This window comes from Watersipora subatra, chromosome 8, assembly GCF_963576615.1.
Source record: "Watersipora subatra chromosome 8, tzWatSuba1.1, whole genome shotgun sequence".
Classification (NCBI taxonomy): Eukaryota; Metazoa; Bryozoa; class Gymnolaemata; order Cheilostomatida; family Watersiporidae; genus Watersipora; species Watersipora subatra.
This window is the reverse complement of record NC_088715.1, coordinates 51,410,949-51,428,566: the sequence shown is the minus strand read 5'-3', so window position 1 is coordinate 51,428,566 and position 17,618 is coordinate 51,410,949. Positions and strand designations below refer to the sequence as shown.

Genomic DNA, 17,618 nt, shown 5'->3' with positions numbered 1-17,618 from the left:
ATATTGCAAATAATATGCTGGCGTCAGCATCTGTGTATAAACATAAAAAACTGATCCTCGTGAGTCATGCGTTTTTATTGGCCGCATCGCAATGGTCACAAGCTGAGCCTACCATGAGAACGTCAACCAAATGGGACTTCCTTCATGTTTGTTTTTTATATAAAATCCTATGTCACTCGTAGGAATTGTATGAAACATGGAAATGGTTATAAACGGTCATAAACAGTTATAAATGCTATGAAAGCCGGCTTTTTGTTGGTAAGACGAGAAAATCCGCAATCATAAAAAGATAATAAACGTGAATAGAAACTAAAATACGTTGATGCCAAGTCATATTTCCTCCTTCCAGTTTTATTCAACATGCAGAAGAAATGGCTACAAACTTGAAAACTTCGGTCAGGTTTCGATTGATTTTTCAACATGATAAGAACTACATATACAACCTTGAGACTGTTTATGTTCCAGATTGCGCACAAGTTCATTGTCGGCAACCAAATTTCTGTAAAACAAACAGCAAGTACCTCTTACCCAAGGTGCTTATCTTTTCACAATTGTTCTTATCGCTCAAATGATCAAACTCGCCAAAGAGCTCATTGAGTAACTTCAGAAGCTGCTCAGCTGTTTTGTTAGAAGACATCTTGGTGAAACCGACGATATCGGCGAACAGAATGCTGACATTTTCCATCCTATCCATGGTAAACTGCCTGAAAACGATCTGTCCTCTCTCCACACCTTCTGGCCCACTTCTCTCTCCGCTCTCATCCTGTTACGAATGTTCGAGAGAATGTAACAAGAAGCAAATGATGAACTGAACTTGTTGAGCGATTGTAACATACATATGTATGTAGTTACTGTAAAATGACAATAATATGCATAGCTACAGGTATGAACAGTTACTGTAGAACAAAAACCATAGCCCACAGAAATAGAAAAGACATGCGTGTAGTTACTCAGCACAACACACACGCACACACACCTGTATAGTTACTCTGAAACACTTACAGTAATAGCAAACATTCAGTATGCACAGTTACTGTGAAATATTACTCTGACAGTAACATATGCACAATCGTGAAAGGCAGACAAATTACCGAGTACAACATACAAGTTGCTAATGTTCATGATAATATCATTGATTTCTTATAGTCACGTTTGTGTCTCTTAACATGCCTGTCATTATATTTCTAAAAACAGTCAAGCGCATAAAGTTTTGTAGATAATTAAACCTTTTGAACTCACGCATACGCCAATCAGTACATATATTTGCTCCAGTAAAGCGATAGAAAAATTCATTACTAGAACAAAATAACGAGACAGCTTGCTAACAAGACTTCTGTTCACCAACATCCCCCCTTGTTTCAATGCTGTTTTTGCATCGAGCTGACTGAACCAGTTGTCATCGCTTAATGAAAGCTATTTTACAGGTTCTATCATGCCTGTTAAACACCAACTTTAATAGATGAAAACATTAATATTAAAACATTTAATAATCACACATTATTGTATGAGGATGAAAAATCTAAGTAGTATTCAGCACAGAGTTGCAGAAAATTATGATTTTTTTTATTTAGGTTGATATTTTGGATTAATACGATTTTTTGGATAAATTTGAAAAATGTGCGAAATTTCAGCATGCTTTTTAACGCTACCACCATAGCCTTCAATCTAATAGAGATGAACACAACGCGGTCTACTTCTTGAATAAAATAATTGCTGAAAGTATTTATTCTAGACAAGCCCTTGCAAACTGCAAACGTCCCAAAACTGTGCTGACCAAAACAAGCTGTCAATATTATTCAAAGAAACCTTCCCAAAGATTGCTGTAGATGCAAGTTGCCTATATAATATAAACCGTTTCAGAGTAGAAATTTGATGACAACAAATATTTATTTTGTATGTATAGTGATCTAGCGCAAGTATAATCATGCTAATATCACAATGCCAAGTAAGTATACAAACATCATTATATGGCCAGTGTAGGTGACATTCTCTAACAGGTGCTTTAGTTACTCCTGGCTCAGAACTACAGAAGTTACAACAATAGCAAAGTAGCGATAAAGATCTCATTTTATTGAGAAATAGTGCAGTATTTGAAGATGCTGTTTTTCATATACAGTTTGTTAAACAGTGTTAATGCTACGCGCAATGGTCTCCGGAGTTTGTTAAGGAGTTTTCCTAATTTTGGACTGTGGAACGAATTAAACAAATGCAATGTAATCTAATAAAAATATGTGCTTCAACATACAATATGTGCTTCAACATATTAATGCGGACAGCATATCTCGACCCAACTTCGCATGTAGAGGTTTGACTGTGTTCTTAAAGTACAACCAGATTTAGCCATTAATTTTGAGCTTGAGGAATCATAAAGAAGCGTTTATAACTAGTTTATAATTACATACAATCATTTATAAAAGAAATCCAACTGAGTTCAAACGTTGAGAAAAAACCTTGTGCCTGATTTTACAATAACAGCTCGTCGTGTCCAGTGCAAATGTAGTAGCTTCATTATTTTGTGCTTTTTCGGCCAACTTTCCAAAATTTTACTGCTTAAAACTTGATATGAAAATGTTGAAAGATATTGCTGCTGATACCTAAGTGCTGCGAGAAAGTACATTCGGCTGAGCTGTATAACTATCATTACTACCTGCATGCTGAGCAGGAAACCTTAAATTTAACAGCAAGTACAGCTTCTCTCGGCTCACAAAACACAAACATTGAGACTCTTACACATAGCTATGTGAAGTTAATCTCAAGGTTGAAAAAAGATCAGCTGTAATAAGCCTCGAGTTCAATGACAGCGGACACCGAGTATTTTCAATAATTTGAAACTAACAACCTATGTTTAATGCAAATTGATTCACGGATGTCGTTTGTAAACTTATCAATATACAATAATTTCGAATAACTGATTAGACACAATTGGCTAGTAAACATAACCGTCATGTCTTCCAATGGCCAAGACATTCAACGGATGTCGTAAAAAGCATACCTAACCATAAATAGTTATTTGTGTCAGCATATCTCACTCGCCATCAGCCATAAAAAGCTTTATCGATGAAAGATACATTTCTAGTAACAAAAAGACTGAGAAGAGAGTCGGAGGAAGAGAGTCGGAGGAAGAGAGTCGACTAACAAGCGGGAGAGGCTGCTTATCAACCTTCTCGGATAACCCTATACATTAGGTTAGGTAACCTTTAAAAGCCTGCGCTAATCATTGCACACCAGCCAGCTGCTGCCGAAGTGCTGTCACTGACCATTCAATACAGCAGCATCAATCAACGGTGTCTTTGTTGGCTCAGAAAGCTATCAGGCAAAGACACAGGGCTATTCAGTTTGCACACAATCTACGTGTTTTTAAGGGATATCGCTATTGTGCTTTTACTTGAAGCCTGTTCGTAGTGTAAATACTAACAACGCATAAAAACAAACAGCAACGAGGTGTCTAACCCTACTCTTATGTGTATTAAAGACGTTTGACATGCTCTATTTTCTAGTTTACGTGTCTACTTGGCATATCTATACATATTATGTGATATGCACACTCAAACAAGTTACGAAAATGAAGCGAAATGATTCAATTTCTAAAATTGAAAATATTCTTTAGAGTGTTAGATATAAGCTGAGGTGGAATGTTATGGCATACCAAAACAGCTCATTTGACGAAGTCAAATGATAGAACACGTAATGAGCAAAATTCAAATATAACTTCTTCACAGCTGCCTTATGAAGTGGAGCAATGTTCAGAAGAAATGAATTTGCACGGTTGCCCAAATAGACACTCACTGAAAGATAAAAAGGTCACAAGTAGCAAGGTAAGAGAACTTTAACATGATTGTCGGTGGACAACCTACTATGATTGTCTGTTTAAGGAGTCTTAACGGTGCTCACTGCCTACAAGCTTATCTAAAACCCAAAGGTTTATGTACAATATAACCATGTTGAGGCGGGAAGTAGTATCTCTATTACAAGTATATATATAGGTCACACCTCGTTGTTGTGTGATACAAGGGGCCAGACATGTCTGATTATTTCTACACTTCAAATAGGTGTAAGGACATAGCTTCCTAAATGCTCTGCTTAATTGGGAAACAGAAGATATCTTGTCGAGATATTGATAAGACGTGAGTGGATGATATTTTCTGAAACTACTATAAAAACTTTCTGAATTTCTTTTCTATTAAACTTTTAAAATTAAACTTCGCTATTATGGTTAAATCATTAAAATTTTAAAATTATTATGAAAGTGCAATAAAATCATTCACATTAAAATAATCGGCTTGCTGAAGCGCCTGAAGCTTTAGAAATTAAAATATACAAATTAGAAAATCAGAAGCCGAGTTTACAAAAAACCAGGATTGGCTCAAAAAGATCAAATTATTCAATGCCTTGATTTAAATCTTGGTTGCAATCAGGGAATTTCTGGAAAAAAATCCGGATTATTTTTATATTTTCATATTTTGTAAAAACATTTTTTTCTGACAATCTTGTTTTTATGTGTGTAATAAATGTATAAACACTCTTCTGCCATGAATTAACAAGTACGACGGAGGTCATTGACTGCATTGGTAGTACCACGCTATATAAAGGCCTTTGATTTAATCGAATTAAATAAAAAAAATTCAAATTTTTTGAAAAAAATCATGATTTTTTTCCAGCCTCCAGCCTTGCACAAATATACAAAATGATTTTATGAGAATAAAATTTTAACAAGTTTATAAAAAAAACTCATACGGATACAAGTACATACAAGAAAAACATATTAGGAAAATAGTAATGACACTATACCTCTTGCTTATCGTTGTTTCGATTATTGATGGCCTCTTTGGCAACCTTGACTGGCATCAGACTGTAGATGACATTGTCTTGTTGTTCCTTCTCCTTCTTCAGAGCCCGCCGGGCCCGTGTGGACTGCCCGATCCGTGAAAAGGTCGAATGCTTTCTAACAGTGGCCATGAGATAGAGTGACATGCATAGCAGGTGCACGCATATGAGAAGTAAAACCCGACCAACGATGTAGGAGGGACTAGGGTCGTTCAGTGAGAGAAGGAACAACACTTCATATATGATAGAGTAGAGGATTGAGATAAGCAATGCCCAGTAGAAAGGTAACGGTAAAAGGTTATACAACAAAAGGACAATCTGTACGAGACCAGCGAAGGAGCCAACTGACGACATAGGAGAGTAGTCATAGTCGAAATAGATAAAGCGAAGGAGGGAAACACCGCAAAGGGCGAGAGCATAAACTATTGAGACTTTGGTGTAATGTCGGGCGTACGACTCAAACCTGGTGAGAATGATAAAAATGATGGAGATAACAAGCAATGCACAAGTCCCGATTATATATTCCAATAAGATTCTCTGTCTCTTTTCCATTTGGGTGTCAATTTGCGTTACCTGCCTTAAAACCACAAAGTAAATAATCCAGACTAGACAAGAGAAAATGATATAGCCGAGAGCCGAGCGAAACTTGCGTCGATTATGAGGAAAAAAGCATTCCTGAAAATAATGTTCGAGTATAAGAGAGTCAAAGCCAGGATTTAGAGTGCCGTATTTCGAGCGTTCAAACAGTATAGGAACACAACTCCCGGCATTTCCAGAAGTTCGTCTTCTGTCTGAAGCATGTTTTCCTTGTAGCTCAATCTGCTCAACATGGTTGTTAGAGCCGTTAAGATGGTGGTCCTTATGTGAAAGGAAGCGGTTATTGTTGCCCTCCATGAGAGAGTTGTGATTCTGGGCTAGGAGCTGCACAAAACCGCTCTACCCAGCATCCCTAGAACATAAGATAGTAATTATTACTGCGATCGTTTTAGAGTCTCCAACAGTTTCCATGTCAACAGCTAAACAGTAGTATTCAACACACTGTCACCTGATTAAACGTGGAATCATATGGGAGATATGACACAATGCTCACCTAATCAGTGCATCCTGCCCTAATCGATGTTCCCGCCTGAACCATCTGCAACATTAAATTGTTTCGTATGTCTTTGTAAAAAGAAGTTATTTACTAATTCAGCAAACACTGTTATCGGAGCTCCTTGGAAAAGTAATTATCTTCTCCACCATTCATTTTTTAAATATTCACGCATACAACCGACGAATATAAAATTGTGCTCATATAAAATATAAAGCCCATACTCAGTTGGTGAAAACAATAAAGATCATTACCAAGTCTTGAGGAAGATGATAGTAGTTTCTTAATTTTCTATTTTTCTTAGTTCAGAACTAATACATTTTCAATGTGTGTGCTGACATTTTACATCAAACCCTAAAAATGATGTTCCTTATTATGCTTAAACTATAGAGACAAATGATACGTTTGAAAATTTACTGATTTTTTACACCAAATGGAAAAACTTGTACTAAAGAAAAATTAGTTTGCAAAATCAAATGAAATTAATACTCACAATACTTGTTTCAAATACATCTGGATAGCATATAAACAATTTTTCTATAAATCATTGACGGGCAATGAGATAAACCTTCGACACTAAAATCCATACAATGCATACCTGAAAGCTGCAGTCTGAATGAGCACATTTAACTTTTACACATTTAATTTTACTAACAATATTGGATTTGACAATCTATACTGTTTACCATGCCAGAGACTACTTCCTTGAATGAATAAATCCAGATCAGCATGAAGAACTAACAAACGAATGGCTCCCCATAACGCCCTTCGTAATGTTAAAGGTCTTCATCTTTTATCACCAACAGATTTTTTGAAGTCATGAAGAAACATATTCAAAATCAAACTGAAAGCGGTTCATCTGACATAGATCTATTTTGAAACCCTCAATAACCAATTCAATAATATTAAAAATACATTTTGCGAAAGTTGAACTACTTTCTTATAATTAAACTTTTGCAAGAAGCTGTATCTTTAATAGATATAACCTGCATAGTTAATAAATATTGTTATCACAGAAAAAAAAAAGATGAAACTTGGAAGTGGAAATGGAACTGTTTGTATGTTTGATAAATGAGCTTTTCAATTTGAGAAAATTGTGGTAAGGTTACCATAAACATAATCATTAAAATCTATTGAGTTTAAAACCATTACAAATACTGCATAGTGTGGTACTGGTTCAAAAATTTTAGGTAAATTTTCTCAAACTAACAATTCAAACAATCTCGATATTTAATTTAATAATTTGTGTTTAATGATTCAGCCTGCCATAAAATAAATGAAGCTAAGTCAATCCTGTGAGTATCAGCTCGGTTATCTTTAGTAATTTGTCTAATAGAACTAAACAGCTGTAACTACATAGCCAGAGTCTTCATGTAATGGTGAAGGCGGAGTAGGTAACTAGTGACATATGATATGCAAAAAATGTGTCTATTTTTGTCGCTATGTTGTAGCAAACCTTGCTCTTAGGTAAAATCTTAAAATACAATTAAACCCAGCCAAACCCTTAACTATAGGTGCTTGAAGATGAAGGAATAAGAAAACTTCTTACCACATAAAGGTTTCGAAGAAAACTGTAGAACCAAACCATTTTACAAAACAAATAGGTGCTCGTTCTTATCTGCACTGTTAACTTTTATCTGTTGTCTTATAGAACTACTGACACACAATCTTTTGAGAAGCAATTGTCCAATGGTCTTACACATTCTCCCTAAAGCCACTAGACATATATGAATGATTGCTGCTTTAGTCTATCTATAGACTGGAACATCCTCTAGCCTATCTAGTAGCAACGGTTACTTAAGGTTCCCACATTGCAAAAAATCTAAAAGAATTTAATAAACAAATTCCACACTTTACATAGCAACCACATTCACTACGTCTATTCTTACAATAACTAACATCTTAGACTAATCACCTAGCAATCCACTAGTAAAACATTCCATCTACTACAAAAAATATTAAAATGTGTAAATATAATAAAAAAACTACGTTGAATAATCACTAGCAAATTAGATTGAGTACTTAAAATAAAAGCTGAGAAAATGCTGTTCCGCATGAAACCTGGCGCTACATGCTCAAGACGAATTAGTAAAAATGTAGTTGCCAATCAGCCTCATTCACAAAAACAAATAAATCTTCCAGCCGAACGATCGAAAAAGTTAGCCTCTTGAGACGCTGTTAGCGATGCTCGCAAGCAATTACGGAAAAGAGATCAATGGTTTTATAGGCTGAATTCTCAGGTAAGTTAAGCGGCAATAGACCGCCTCAAATATTTGTAGTAGAATCGTTCAAAAAAAACATTATCAAAATCTAAGTCTATTATAACTTCAAATCCAAATTGAGAAGACAACTCCTATTTACAAAGTTTTTATTTGTTTAATTCGGCATCACCTTTAACATTGTATAAAGGCAATAAAACATGATGACTTAGCGTAGAGTAATAAAATAAAATTTAATAAATGGTATCTCTTTCCTTCAACAAGTTTGTTGATTATTTAGTAGCTTGATGCTGCAGAATTACACTCAATACCTACCAAGTCTTATAGAACATACATATTTGCTGATGAATCTATACTGCGAGCAACAATCATCAAGGACTTATGAAGAACTTTTCTCAACAAGTAACGGCAAATTAAAATCAAGTTTTTTATATATTTGTTTCAAAATGCCACCGATTTAATCGCAGCAGCAACTGAAAAAAACGACAAAAGATCGAAGCTTCAGTTGAACATGTTATTAACACTTTGGTGATACAATATCATCAATATAAAAACAACACAGCTCAACAATGAATGTGTCCCCAACCACAAGCATTAGTCTTTTCTGAAATGCTCCATTGCAAGACTAAACCAAAACAGTTTATTTATTTATAACATGAATTTAAGTATAGCAATGCAACAAAGTCACACAAACGCAAATGTTATTAATCGATAATGAATTGGAAAAAGCCTTTTGTGTCAGTTATTATCTTGAAACGGCTGCTTCACTCTCCTTCATGATTCTCCGCTGCATGCGAACATGTCTTTTTTCGACCTTTAGTGCGTCTTGGAAATCAAGTCGATATCTGCAGAAATTCAATAAAATGTCAAGTAAGAAATACACTTAGAATCTAAAATATCTTTATTGCCATAACAAATATACTATAACATTTGTTATAATATGACAAACCACAAAAAACAGCCACTCACATATTTGATTATGCAGGCTTGCCAATTCAGGTAATCAGTCAGTCAGGAAGTTTGTAATTCAAACAATCAAGTGATGTTATGCTTACAACCAATAAAATTTTTAAGAAATGGAAAAAAAGTGTTTTTACAAAAAGGGGAGATAGGTAAACTAAGATTAGCATTTGTACAAGATTATGCTAAAATGCAACAGTTTGAATTGTCTAATTATGAGCAGAAAAACTCACTGATTTGTCTTTCGAGAAAAACCGCCGAGAAATTGAAACAACTTAAGAGTTGTTATTCTTTAAAAAAAAATGAAGACAATCCACATATTATGTTCAAATGGCAAGTAGGGGAGGGTGGGACACGTTGCAACAAAAAATACATTTTTTGCTATAAAGTTTTACTAAAATATTAGAATATAATTTAAATAATCACATAAGATGCAGAAACATGTTTTACATATGTATGCTAAATGCCAATTCTGCTGGGCGTATACTTTGGAAAATATCACAAAAGTACTAATTGCATAATTGGTGTGTCAACGCGCCCGATAGGGGATGCGTTGAAACACCCTATGGGATACGTTGAAATGTCCTTGACTTTCACAGTAAACTTTAGTTTTAGAATTGTGTTTTCTTGAAACTTATTTTCAGCCAAACAATTCAAATTTCCAATGATTATCTGAGCAAGAAAAACTTGAAAAGAGTTGGCTATAAACTTTAGAACAATGTGTACAAGAATCACGACAAACAAACTTCCACAGTACAACAAAACATATGTACATGTTGATCTAAAGATCAAACTTTTCTTTTTATATGTTAGCATTTGCAGTCGTGATATCAAAATTGTCCAGAAATTTTGGAGTTCAAACCTTCAACGCTACTTGGACTGTTCCCCTCCATAAGAATAGAAGGGTAAGTTTGAGGCATATTACAACTTGCCCTTCTATTTTTATCATTAAAACATGTTGCAACTTGCCCATACCCTTTGGGTTTCGACGTGCCCTAAATGACTTTGCATAACCAAAATGTTCATCCCAACTCAGGATGATGTAACGTCTTAAAGTTGGTGGGTGCATTGCGAAGAGAACATGTCTATAGCTGCCTCTACTGACTTTTGTTAACATGGGATCATGTACAAAGAAGATATGCAACTCTCTAAATTTGGATTTGAAAATGAAAAAGCAAAAATTTGCCAATAAATTTCACAAAATCATGGCTGTTCTTTTCATTTCATGCAATCAAAATATATCATAAGATGACCTAGAAAACTCTTTAGTTAGTGAGGTAAGAATCCAAAATGATGTAGACAGGCAAGAAATTTGAGGTGTGTTTTAACGTGCCCCACTCTCCCCTACAGTGCACCCCTACCCCTATCCACTATACAACATTAATTCAGTCCGGTGTAGGCATCGTAGGGCGAGAATGTCGTATAGAGGGCTATAGAAACCTAGAGTAATTGCCTAATGCAAAATCCTGGTAAAAATCATCAAAATTTTGTATACGGTACATATTGTAAAATTACTGTACTATTAAAAATCATAACAACAAAATAGTATATTAACCTTAGTAACTATAGTTACTTAGAGTAACTTTAGTGTACTTAGTTATGATCTGCTTATGGTTATGATTTTTACTTCTTCCTTCAACATCGTTATTCATCTTTGGACACATGGCTAACGAATTGATATTATATATGTAGTTATATACGAATATTGAATAAAAGTTTATAGTAAATATTATATTAAACGCTAAAATGCACAATAAATTTTCACTCTCCCTTACTGCTCACCAATTTTTGTTTCACTCCCACAATAACAAGCATTTATGGAACACGAAGAATGATGAGCTGAGAGAGAGAGCACGCAAACATTGCAATCTTTCATGCGTTGTGGGCGGGGTTTCAGCGAATATCGTACTGGAATCAATTTTAAGAGATATTTTTTGTTGTCGTAGAGCAAAAAAATTTGTAACAAGGTCAGAAAAACCATAGCGTTCAACATTGTAAGACGGAAAAACTGTATGCCGAAGTATGACTGTATATCAAAAATTTAGCTATACATATCTATGAATGTGTGCGTGACATGGCAAACTGATACCAGTTCAGAAGACATGTGCAGCGCAGTGTCATTTTTAAAAGGATGAATCTAGTTGTGCTGCAAGAAACAACCTTTAAAAGGCTAACTAGCTTCTCGAATGCTGAACAAAGTAGTTTTTTGATAATGTGGTTTCCCAACAGACCACAACAGCACAAAACCTTACACCATCAAAACGATATGCTAGCGCATTAGGTTAAGATAAAAAACTTTGCTTTGGATACTGTGCAGACAGTAAGCTGTTAGTACTAAAGTTAGAACAAAATCTTGATTTTTATGATAAATTTTTGAGAATTGTATTGCACAACAGAATTGTGGTGAGCCCACTTTGCAATACTACTGACTTGCTTTAGTTTGACAGCTACTTATAATTTTATATAGCTGTTGAATGCAAGAAATATAATGTGCAAACTACATGTACGTTAGTAGCAGAGTAGAGCTACTACTAACTTCACACAAAGTACAAATGAAGGCCAAGGACGCAAAAAGGCACAATGAAAAATTTAAGTGCATTCTTCCTCGGTGTGATCGATGCGGTTGACCATGCAAAATATAAATTTTGTCCATTTTTTAGTACCTAGTCAGTGCCTTATAATTTTTAGTACCTAGTCAGTGCCTTATAATTTTTAAGTACCTAGTCAGTGCCTTATAATTTTTAGTACCTAGTCAGTGCCTTATAATTTTTTAGTACCTAGTCAGTGCCTTATAATTTTTTAGTACCTAGTCAGTGCCTTATAATTTTTAGTACCTAGTCAGTGCCTTATAATTTTTTAGTACCTAGTCAGTGCCTTATAATTTTTAAGTACCTAGTCAGTGCCTTATAATTTTTAGTAACTAGTCAGTGCCTTATAATTTTTAAGTACCTAGTCAGTGCCTTATAATTTTTTAGTACCTAGTCAGTGCCTTATAATTTTTTAGTACCTAGTCAGTGCCTTATAATTTTTTGGTACCTAGTCAGTGCCTTATAATTTTTAGTACCTAGTCAGTGCCTTATAATTTTTTAGTACCTAGTCAGTGCCTTATAATTTTTTAGTACTTAGTTAGTGCCTTATAATTTTTAATGAACAAAACCAAAACTGGGGAAGACTTTTCAAGGCTTTTGAGCTGATTGCAGTAGAGTTTGATTTCATAATGTCATTTATATATACATGTATTTGTTAAACGGAATAGAGATGGAAAATTGGGCCAGTTATAATTGCTACCCCTCAATCCTGCTTTGAAGTTTATTAAATAAACTCATAGTTTATTTAGTAAACTTCCAAAGTCCTTTTGTATCCTGTTGTACTACACGCTGTCAATTATCTTTATCACGATGATGGAGGAGTGTTTAAAGATTTATTACACTCACTTCAAACAAAACTGTTTGTCAAGAAACACTGAATTTTGCGATATTATGAAAAAAATTGAAAATTGAAATAAACCATGAATTTTTTTCACACCAAAAAGAAATCATGATTTGAATCAACCATTTACATTTTTTGATTTTTTGTGCCAACTCTGGTTATGTAGCCTTAGCCAATAAAAAAGATTTGACTTCCCTTTTCAAAATTTCAATTTACGAACCTGTTGTTTATTTATAACATCTTGTTGTTGTAATAAATGATTAGTACTAATGTGTTCTGTGAAAACACATCTTAATTGTTAACAATTTAAATAAATTTGAGAAGTAAAGATACTGCTGCTTGAAACGGAAATTACAAAACTACATAGAATCTATTAGCGAACATAAATTGAAAATTCTACACTTCAAATGGCTTATAAGCATTTCATATACTTTATGGTACATATTTTCAAACGTACTTTTTCCAAATATGAGACTGAAGCGTTGAAAGTTTAATTTGTCTGTCATATACTGCTACATTTTATGACAACACATATATAGTGCTATGTATTTATAACAACAGACTATCAATGTCTGATTTTGTATATTTTAATCTTTGTTCTGCTCTGTTATTCAATCTTATATAGATCGACAAAAACATAACATTGATGAGTATTCGCATATGATTTTAGAAAATGACTTGAAATCTCAGATAATCGCCAAAAGATTACAATCTTAACACAGACTGATAAATTGCGTCATGCGATAGCAAGCTCCGTATCTGACACCAATCTATACCAGACCTAACATTGTGATTGGAGATTACACATGTTGAAATCTCCCCTGATAGAATACAACAGGACGTAGCCAGAAACCTTCAAAATTACAAAACTCTGAACTGAAGAGTTGAAACATATAGTTCCGCTCTTGGACACCAAGGCTAACTCTCAATCCATATATAAGAACGCATATTCACTCATATACTTCACCTAGCAAACTTTCGGCATTATAAATAGTTTGTCGAGAAAAATCTTACTTTTGATAGAAATGAACATAAATGTTCTTGAAATACGGATTCAAGAATAATACCAAGACATTTGCAAGTAGGTTGAGTTTTGTAAGTAGGCTACCTCGAGACATACTCTGTGGCTGAACAGAGCACGCGAGAGGGAATTACCCGAAGGCACCTAAAATCAGAATTGCCATAGAACTAATCACTGCATAAGAAAAATACCAATAACTATATCTATATAACAGACAGCTAAAGAAACACCATAATTTGTTTAAATTAAAGAGTACGCACGGGCATCTCATTTTGCAAAGCTTTACAGAAAAAAACATGTATCTGTCAATATTTAATTTATCTGCTCAAACATATTTACACCACTCTTCAATACGTTGCACACAAATCGTTTCAAAGAAGTCAGTTAGCAATCTACCTGTTCCTAGTCCAATGCCTGGATCGAGAAAAAGCAGCACCGAAAAAGAAGCCAACGAGAGCCACTTTAACAATATTGGATTCGGAAAGTAATTTACTCGTTGGATCTTGGGGTATAACTGTGCTAGAAGATGTAGCTCTCATGCCAACATTTTCATCCATGGCACCATAAAACCATAAGATTAAGTCAACAAAATAATAGCACTCGCTAATCCAAGGAAAGTTTTCTGATTAACACCGGCGAAGTTGTACAGCGCTAAAACGCTTAGCGACGTTTTGTTTTAAAGACAAAGCGCCTGGATACCAATCAAATCGACTTATTATAGGTTTATTATAACAATAAGTATATTTTACTAAGGCCGAATCTAAAGTTTAATGCGGGCAAGTATAATTGAACGCAAAACAAACTTAGCTCAAAGTTTTGGCCGACTATCTAACATTATCATAAAGTTAACCGATGTCATAGACATGTATCAGTTTCCGTCATATACATGTAAATATTGTTTCCGCTTCTATCGTGCTCCAGCACAACGTCCATACCGTTTTTGGTAGCAACGCCAAACAACGCTGTAAACATCAATGATGTGTCAACTAGCTCTTTGGATTTTTATGACTTTGCAAATGAAAGAATAAATGTCGAATAGTATCATCATACACTCCATTATGCTAGATTAAACTTATGTAACAGTTCTGCTAGTAATTGCCTAATATTTAATTGTTTTTAAATCTGAAAACAGTATTTTGTCTTTGGCCGGCAGCTGGTCTTCAGATTATTTGTGTTGAAAATCCTAACCTATAAAGTTGTCTCTTGAAGATTTGCAGCATATTTGCCAAACACATTGTTAAAAGCTTGTTAGAAACACAAAAGCCTGAATACAATTTGCAACCTCACAATCTCTCTTTAGGATAACAGTAGGCTGGTTGCTGCCAAGTTCAAAGAAAAACACATAGAGTGTGGTTTGTTTATATTTTCCACTCCAGGTTAAAATTACTTCATATGCTATAACCAAAGGTGGTGCAGTTTGGTGTGTATATATCTGATTATCGCCACAGAATTTGTGGCGAGCGCGCACAAATTGTGAAGGAAGAGAGAAGCCAAGGAGGATTGTTACCGCCAGCCAACCATGCTGAGGCTAGAAAGAAAGCCTATTTTTTGGTTTGACTGATCCTGACAGAAGCACGGTCCGCTGCCAGCTAGTAAAGGATGAGCCGACCGGCCACCGAGCTGAGCACCCAATAGACTACTGCTGAGCTAACATTAAACTAGACCGACTTGGAACGACTTGCTACCGAACTAGGAATGAATAGATCAGCCTACTCCTGAGCCGGCTACTCTGAAGAAGGAACAGAGCCTGCCAGCGATAAGGAGAGCAATGAGTCAAGAGAAGGCAGCGCGGTTAAGTCTCGCATCGCAGCCTATGTTTGCCCACACATTTACTGCAATTATACTTCAATATATTTATCACAAATATAAAGCGTTATACTCTAAAGTGGTTTGGATTTAGAGAGTTGCAGAAGTAAAGAGTTGCAGGGGATCCTTTACAATATGCTGCTTGTGCTGCATATTGTGCTTGTGCTGCTTGTGCTGCAGCTATCAAGTTAGTTACATTTTAGGAGTAATGATTAGCCATTGTTAAAAGAGTTTAGAAAATAATTTGCGGATGATGCGCTGGTTTGAAGATGCTTTCATCAGAGCAGACAATTCCCTTTAATACAAATCATGACAACAGTTAATGCATAGCAAAATATAGTGTATTACCTGACTACTTATTGAAACTGCAGCGTATTTGCTGTAACTTGCATATTCTCATCTGGCTCTCTAGCGTAAAAAATTATATCTTAATGTTTTCATAAATACATCATCAACGAAAAATGACAATCTTGCTAATTTAAAACTGACAAAAAACACATTAATAAATATTGTAACAATGTGAAGAATATATTGCTCATTGCCTCAAGCATACCCAGCAGGGAGCATAAACCCTGGGCTCAAACTAATGAACAAATGATCGGTGCTAAAAGAACCATAGAGTGACCAAGTGTAATCTAAGGCTGTTTATAGAGTGACCAATGAAAGATGAAAAAGATTTAAGACATGTCATACAGTGATCAGTTCGTGTTACAAAACTTAAGGCTAACAGAATGTGAAATTTCTAGAGCAAGCTAACTCTCATTGCCTCATCTTGCATGATCAGCAGCTCAGTCTCTTCAAAGTCATCCATTATGCTATCTCTACAATTGTATGGATAGGAGTCAATGAAGTTGAATCACATGTACATACAACGAGCATGGGAAGAAAGTGGTTTCAAGCATGGGCACTAACTAAACTGCACATCGCTTCCTCCTCTCTCTCTCTCTCTCGCAGCCAGCCGAGGCGACTAAGACTGTCTTTAGGTGTGTTCCGTATAGCTCTATGGTAGTGTTCCATATAGCTCTATGCAAAAGTTGTAGTGATTTCCCACTTTCGCTGGACCAGATCAACTATCTCAACAGGAAAAATATGGTACCCATTGAGCAAAAACAGGTCAAGATATGCTGGCATTTCCATCCCATTGCCGCTGATGCTGACTGATAAAAAGGTTTATCTTCGACCTCTAAATGCTGCCACTGGCGTGCATTACGGGTATAGCACAGTGCTTTTACAGATGTTACTTTTGGTTCTGTATGAGTGTTCAGTTCACCCTTTCCATTTGTATAGTGGTTAATGGTGTAGTTGCCTGATGCACAGGTGGTATCGAATTACATGTATTATCGGTGGCAGTTTCACATAGCCTGACCTGTACATACTGAAGGTAAAAAGCTCACAAGTAGCGAGGTTAGAGAACTTTAACGTGATTTTTGGCGGACAAACTACCATGATTGTCTGTTAAGGGACCCTTAACTGTGCTCACGGCCTACAGGCTAATTTAACCTTAAAGGTTGACTTGCAACAAAATTCACATTGCAGTTATTTGGTATCAAAAGATTCACCATGTCTTACTCTGTTGTGTTGTAGGTGCCAAACATGTGGAAATGTGATTACAAGCTCTTGAAAGCTAAAAACGAACAGTTAATCGCAGCCACACGAGACCGCCGTAGTTTGGATTCTCTTTCCAAAACGGCTCAAATGGGACGTAGTTGAACAAGATGGTTTCTGTTTACACTTTCATGCAACCTCATTCGTCGAAATATTTTCACAAATATACTTTACGCATTCAATAAAACCGTGTCTATTGATCTTACGCGTCTATTCGGCTTCATTCATGTACAATAGTCAAGCAGAGGTGGGAAGTAGTAGCTCTATTACAAGTACGTATATATCTCACATTTCTTTCCTGTGTGATACATAGCAGTCACACATGTCTGATTATTTCTACACCTTAAGCATGTGTAAGATCATAGCTTCCTAAATTCTCGGCTTAATTGGGACACAGAAGGTATTGACATGTATGACAAGACATTTTGCCAAGATATGAGTAACGATATAAGTAAATTTTGATAAGACATGAGTGGATGAGATATTTGGAAGTTACTATGAAAACATATATCGTAGTTGTGTACTCCATCCATTATCACCCTAAGTGGTAAACATAAGAGATAACCAAATAACATGGTGATGACTGATGATCAACTGTCACAAAATCTGCAGTCAACCAAACTGTCTTATTTTTATATCTTGTCATAATCTGCGTTTTTGTAAA

General features: G+C 35.3%; 2 protein-coding genes and 1 long non-coding RNA gene across 5 annotated transcripts in view; all 3 read right to left on the bottom strand.

Annotated features, from left to right (window-relative positions):
* LOC137402152 (adenylate cyclase type 9-like) overlaps positions 1 to 5,966 on the bottom strand; it is a 38,502-nt gene extending 32,536 nt beyond the window's left edge. For all 3 annotated transcript variants that reach the window (XM_068088629.1, XM_068088630.1, XM_068088631.1), the window contains exons 1-3: positions 5,915 to 5,966; positions 4,789 to 5,773; positions 529 to 763 (exon numbers count right to left, since the gene is read on the bottom strand). In XM_068088629.1, the coding sequence (XP_067944730.1) occupies positions 529 to 763; positions 4,789 to 5,718 (1,165 nt within the window). In that variant the 5' untranslated portion in view covers positions 5,719 to 5,773; positions 5,915 to 5,966. The remainder of the gene's footprint in view (positions 1 to 528; positions 764 to 4,788; positions 5,774 to 5,914) is intronic.
* A 2,580-nt stretch (positions 5,967 to 8,546) lies between these two features.
* LOC137401918 (uncharacterized) lies at positions 8,547 to 14,183 on the bottom strand. Its single transcript, XR_010979399.1, has 2 exons — positions 13,940 to 14,183; positions 8,547 to 8,978 (listed from the first exon to the last, which is right to left on the bottom strand). It is a non-coding gene; the product is annotated as an uncharacterized lncRNA (long non-coding RNA).
* Positions 14,184 to 15,668: 1,485 nt separating this feature from the next.
* The window catches only part of LOC137402684 (uncharacterized), a 28,633-nt gene continuing 26,683 nt past the window's right edge, over positions 15,669 to 17,618 (bottom strand). Inside the window, exon 18 of the mRNA XM_068089190.1 lies at positions 15,669 to 16,170. Coding sequence (XP_067945291.1) covers positions 16,092 to 16,170 — 79 coding nt within the window. The 3' untranslated portion in view covers positions 15,669 to 16,091. The remainder of the gene's footprint in view (positions 16,171 to 17,618) is intronic.